Below are 6559 nucleotides of genomic sequence, written 5' to 3'. Positions count from 1 at the left end.
AGACAGCAGCCATTCTGACTGGTGTGAAATGGTACCTCATAGTGGTCTTGATTTGCATTTCTCTGATAATGAGTGATGTTGAGCATCTTTTCATGTGTTTGTTAGCCATCTGTAGGTCTTCTTTGGAGAAATGTCTATTTAGTTCTTTGGCCCATTTTTTGATTGGGTCATTTATTTTTCTGGAGTTGAGCTGTAGGAGTTGCTTGTATATTTTTGAGATTAGTTGTTTGTCAGTTGCTTCATTTGCTATTATTTTCTCCCATTCTGAAGGCTGTCTTTTCACCTTGCTGAGGGGTTTCCTTTGATGTGCAGAAGCTTTTAAGGTTAATTAGGTCCCATTTGTTTATTTTTGCTTTTATTTCCGATATTCTGGGAGGTGGGTCATAGAGGATCCTGCTGTGATGTATGTCAGAGAGTGTTTTGCCTATGTTCTCCTCTAGGAGTTTTATAGTTTCTGGTCTTACGTTTAAAAATACCGGTTCACAGATGGAGCTGCCAGAGTACACTGGGCTGACACTGGAGGATGAGCATCATTGCCTAATATTGGCCATAAAGGGCTAGACTTTGTCTGTTACACAATGAAAGGAGGCAAGAGACAAAATCAAAGGAGGAAGGGGAAGAAGTAAAAACAACAAAGCTGAGATAAGAAAACAGTAAATAGTATGCTGCTGCTGCTGCTGCTGCTAAGTCGCTTCAGTCGTGTCCGACTCTGTGCGACCCCATAGACAGCAGCCCACCAGGCTCCCCTGTCCCTGGGATTCTCCAGGCAAGGACACTGGAGTGGGTTGCCATTTCCTTCTCCAGTGCATGAAAGTGAAAAGTGAAAGTGAAGTTGCTCAGTCGTGTCCGACTCCCAGCGACCCCATGAATTGCAGCCTACCAGGCTCCTCCGTCCATGGGCTTTTCCAGGCAAGAGTACTGGAGTGGGTTGCCACTGCCTTCTCCAGTAAATAGTATATGTTACGTGTCCAAAATTAGTGTTCAGGGTTGTAGTGGCAGAGATAAAATTGGCAGAGATATATTTAGTTGTAGCAGCTAAAGCAAGGACAAGTGAGAAAGGAGCTTTGTGGTCTGTGGGTGGGAAGACAGCCCTACCAACTCCTATGTTGCCTTTGTTGGTGTAAGTCATTTTCACTCTGTGTGAATATTAAGAGTGGGCTGAATGGCATTGAAACATGTAAAATATCATGTATGAAACGAGATGCCAGTCCAGGTTCGATGCACAATACTGGATGCTTGGGGCTCGTGCACTGGGACAACCCAGAGGGATGGTATGGGGAGGGAGGAGGGAGGAGGGTTCAGGATGGGGAACACATGTATACCTGTGGCGGATTCAGTTTGATATTTGGCAAAACTAATACAATTATGTAAAGTTTAAAATAAAATAAAATTAATTTAAAAAAAAAAAAGAGTGGGCTGGGCTGTCATAGTGCTGCTCCTCTGAGTAGAAGCCAGTGTTGGACACACAGGGCATCCTTACTCTGAGTCTGCCCTGAATCTCAGCAGGTCTTGAAAAAATAGGCCATCTTTGTGTGACCGTCTGGTGGTTCAGATGGTAAAGAATCTGCCTGTAATGCAGGAGACCTGGGTTTGATCCGTGGGTTGGGAAGATCCCTGGAGGAGGGAATGGCTACCCAATCAGTGGGAGATCCGAGTGACTAAGCATACACGCTCTGTGTAACAATGAGTAAGGGGTGAGTTGGGAATGGTAATGCAGAAAATCATCGGAATGACTCTAAAATGCCTGAATGTGGAACCCTAAAGGGATGCTCTCTAGATGAAAATGTGCAAATTCTTGCCATTCAATATTTAGGCTTATAGAACCCACTTAATGTCAAAAATGGTATTTATAATGTAGTCAAAAATGTACATAACATCCAGGTATTTTTGTTTGAAAAATGGTGTATGCAGGGGGACACAGACATATATATATATACAGTGTATATATTAGTGTAGAAATTATCATAGAAATTGCAGTAGAAATCAGAGGATGTCAAAGAAAAGATAAAGTGGATTTTTTAAATTCATGGTTTGACCAAGGTGAGCCCAAGAAAATATTACTAGAACACCATGGATTACTGTACAGTACAGTACTGTACTGTACAGTACTCAGAGAGGATACAACTTGATTACCCTTTAAATTAAGAGTGCTTAAAAAGGCGCTTAAACTAACTCATAATAAGAGAAATACAAAGAGATTGAAATAAAAACTACATTGAGATATCATTCTATTTTCCATTGGATTGACAAAATTCCAATATATTAACATCATGCATTGTTAGTGAAGATTGGAGAAATGGGCACCCTTTTGAGGGGAATCTGGTCATATCTATCAAAATTATAAATTCATTTACTCTTGAATCCAGCAATCTCATTTCTGGGAAATTAGCTTACAGATGAAAACCTGAAAATATAGCAAGTGATAGAGATTAAGGGTTCTTTATTGTGCCAGGTGTTAAGAGGATAAGCCTGGAAACAGCCAAGTAACCATTGATAGTAGATTGGTTCAATAAATGATGGTACAGTCACACAATGGAATACAGCCATGAAATACAAATGAGAACAGTATCAATGTGCTGCTCTGGAAAGGTCTCCAGGATGTTTTAGTAAGTGAAGAAAGCAAGTGCAGAGCACTGCCTAGAGTGTGCTACTTCGAATGCAACAAAGGAGGATAACTGGCAAGAGCACAACACGTTTCTAAATTCATGGCGCAAGCAAGAAACGTGAGCACTTGGGGTGTGATTAAAGAGGCAACTTGGGCCCAGTAAGAAGTGAGATTGTAGCAATTCCCTGGTGGCTCAGACGGTAAAGCATCTGCCCGCAATGTGGGAGACCCAGGTTCGATCCCTGGGTTGGGTAGATGCCCTGGAGAAGGAAATGGCAACCCACTCCAGTACTCTTGCCTAGAAAATTCCATGGATGGAGGAGCCTGGTGGGCTACAGTCCATGGGGTCACGAAGAGTCGGACATGACTGAGTGACTTCACGAAGAAGTGAGATTAGCTTTGAGAACCAGAAATCAAAGTCAGAGGCTGACTTGATGTTAAGTCTAGAGTGTTGGGCCAAGACTGTTGAAGACCCTTCTGCCTGAAATCAGTGATGGATCCAAGAATCAGGGTAGGTTACAGACTGTGATGAGCATCAAGTGGCGGGTGTGAGGATGGGAAGGATCCATGACTGACTGCTGAGTCTCCAGAAATTGACATCTGCTTGCTTGCAGCAGGTAAAGGATAGGAAGAGTTCAGAGAAGAACCCGACATTCAGTCTGGATGATTTGGGACTGTTATTTGTTGAGTATCTTTTTTTTCCTAATTCTTTTGTAGTTTTAAACCAGTGATTAAAACTATTGTTCTACTCCTAGACTGTTGTAGGAATTGTCCTGAGAAAGTAGGACCAATGTCCGGTAGTATTTTTCCCATCTTCTTAACAATTCAGCATTTTGACCAAATAGGGGGCGTTATCAGGGATTTCATGGGAAAGGTTCTATAAAACTTTTGTAAAAGCCTGTCAGTCTCAAAACAGGAAAGATGGGTGCCCTGTGCTTAGAATTGTCTCTTGTCTCTAAATCAAACACCAAGGAAATGCAGGGAAAATTGGTCTGGTTGCTCAATGGCACAGTGGATTCCAGGGCTCCTGCCCTAGCAACTGCCCTTATTCAGGGCTGCTTCACATGGCATGCCCCTGCACCCTGATTTATAACTACCGCTTTAAAGCAGAAAGTCATGTTGAACATGTTGAGCTAGAAGCCTAAAGAGAGCAGATTATGTTTAGTATGTGCCGTCATGCTACATTTTAGAAATATTTTATGTAAAACTTTGCTTTGCTCTGCTCAGTTGTCCAGAATAACGCATTACCAATGATTCTTCAGCAATGGCTCTACCGACTTTGAGCATAATATATCACTGATGTCATGTACTGAACTCATTATAATCTAGGAGATGGACTTCCACTTGTGAAAGGAATATAAATAGATGTGAAACATGTTTTATTTACTAACCAACATTTTATATTGGTCTTTAAGCAAAAATTAAATGTAATGTTTTAGTAGTGTTTACTACCTTTCAGATAACATAGAAAACATTTGATCATGTAGAAATTGAAAAGAAATTTCTTTAGGAAAGTAATCTGTAGTTAAATTGAGGTGAATAACAATGATACTAATAGATACTATTGCTCTTTAATGTGCTAGAGAAAATTCTTGAGTGAAGCATGTTTGTAACAAGGATCATAGTGTTGTAGTCAGAACTGAAAACTATTGGCTGAAGTAAACACAGTTTTCTGAAAAAAAAAAAAAAAAATAAAAATCACACAAGTTCAAAAGATTTTTTAATACACTGGATCATAATTAGGTGTGAGAACTCCCTCACCTCATGGATTTCTAATATCAGGATTGTTCTCTTTTCAGAATGGGTACAGTTTTTGTTTTAGGAGGAGTGGACCTTGTAAGCTTTGAGCCCTACCTCTTTTCCTGTTATAATTATTCTAGTTTGAAGAAAAAGTCAGTCTAACTAGGCATAAAATTTCAGTTATTATATCCTTCTATTGTATAGCATGCTTTCATTATATCAAACTGTGTTCCTGTTGAATTTAATTATATTATTTTAAAATTAAAATAATTTATGTTCTAGAATATTTTTATGAAACACAAATTTTAGTGATAAAACCTAGGAATATTGTTTTTGAGAAGGGAACAACCAACTAGCAAAATATCAAATACCAAACAAAGCCACTCATACATATATCACTGTTCATTGACATCTCTTGCAGAAAGTTACGGTTAGTTGATATAGAAGAATTTCACAATCGTCAGGATGCATTGGAGCTGTCAACTTTTCAGACAATTGTCATGAAACACATGGAATCTGCCAAAGAGACTCTACTGAAAATGTAAAGTTTTGAAATTTCATGTACAAAAAACATACATTTTAAAATGTGATGATTGAGCTACTATAGTTTAACTGCTTTCAGAAAATCTCATTTTAACAAGTTTGTAATCATTTCTGATTGAGAGTTAAATATGATGTCTTTAACTGTCTTGCTCTGTGATGTCTATCCAGATGTTCTATGCAGCATAGATAGTATAGAAACTAAGATGGTTATAATTGATGTTTTTTTTCGATGTCTTGTTTCTACCCTCTCCTCTGAGTGTAGGGTTGGATAACACGGGGGCGGGAGGGTAATGATCATCAACTAATCGTTCTCCAGATACTTCTTTGAGTCTGCCAGGAATACATGCAAAGTAATATGCCTATTACATCTTGATTTTGGATGGAGGATACAGAAGAGTTTAAAGACGATTATAGGGGAAAATATTCTTTAAAGGAGTTTACAGTTGTACTGGGAGGTTAGACCTATCAAATGAGAATTAAACATCATTTTGATTCGGCCCTTCAAAATGCAATAGCCACATATGATAATTATTGATACTGGTCCCAGATAATATGTTCTGAAACAATACAGGAAAATTGTCTCTGTTAGAGGTCATTAAGTTATTACAAATAGAACATTGAAATTGGATCACATTTAAGATAACAGAGGACATGAAACTCCAGCTTGGTTTTATGATTTCTGAAAGGTACTTATAAAGGTATCTTTTAACAGCTTATGGCTAAATCTTTCCTTTCTGTTTTTTCTTCACTAATACATTAGAAGCAAATTCTTTGTTTGATATTACTTGAAAGAACTTTAGACTTTTATATAATATTAGTATTTATTTCTTATAAAAAATAGAGGAGAAGTGTGGAATGAAACTTCATAATTAATTGCAGAGAAGAATATGACCTCATAAGCACAGAATAAAAATAAATATAACTTATTCTATAACTTTTAGGGTTCTACCCCAGGAATACATTTCCACTGCAAATTTTAGTAGACTGGATATCAAAGAAAAGAGTAGAGGATAAACCTTTATTGAATTATTTTGATGAAAGATGTAGATTGATTAACTGTATCTCTTAATGCTGCTTAATTGATTCTGAGGGAAGATCGCTCTGACCATACTTTAAATAGGGATCCAGAATGTGTTTTATCGTGGCTGAAAGGCAGAACATCGGCTCACCACAGTGGAGAAACAATTAGTAAATGATTAATCGTGACATCTATGCCAAACCCTAACGTCTTCTTAGTCCTCATCCTTCACTTCTATTCAGCAGTTTCTGTAGTTTATCACTACCACCTTCTCTAAGTCTCTGTTCTGTGTCCCTGTGTCTATTTCTTTTTTGATCTCTTTTTCTGACTCTACTTAATCTTACTATTTTCTCTAAGAGTAGAGGCTGTGCAGGTATTTGCTTTCATTTTTCTTCTCTATATTCTCAACAGTTTCATGATTTCTTCTCTCTTAGCTGTCTTAAGAGTTTATGTTTTCTGAGCTCTGTGTCCCTCTTATAAAATTTCTACTGTATATCTCCAGTTGAATGAAATGTCAGCACCTGATTCTCAACATTTCCATAACAGTATTTACTCTTTATTCCAGACCTGCCATTCTTCTTCTTCTGGACCGTTCCCAGGCCAAGTTGAAAAGTTTTTTACTTTTTCTATCTCTTTTACTCATCATCTACATC

General features: G+C 38.1%; 1 protein-coding gene across 1 annotated transcript in view; it reads left to right on the top strand.

Annotated features, from left to right (window-relative positions):
• The window catches only part of DNAH7 (dynein, axonemal, heavy chain 7), a 260726-nt gene that overhangs the window by 48046 nt on the left and 206121 nt on the right, over nt 1-6559 (top strand). Inside the window, exon 10 of the mRNA XM_010860857.1 lies at nt 4767-4886. Coding sequence (XP_010859159.1) covers nt 4767-4886 — 120 coding nt within the window. The remainder of the gene's footprint in view (nt 1-4766; nt 4887-6559) is intronic.

Source organism: Bison bison, unplaced genomic scaffold (genome assembly GCF_000754665.1).
Source record: "Bison bison bison isolate TAMUID 2011002044 unplaced genomic scaffold, Bison_UMD1.0 scf7180017864471, whole genome shotgun sequence".
NCBI classification, from domain to species: Eukaryota; Metazoa; Chordata; class Mammalia; order Artiodactyla; family Bovidae; genus Bison; species Bison bison.
The sequence above is the reverse complement of the archived record's forward strand: the minus strand, read 5'-3'. Positions and strand labels throughout refer to the sequence as shown.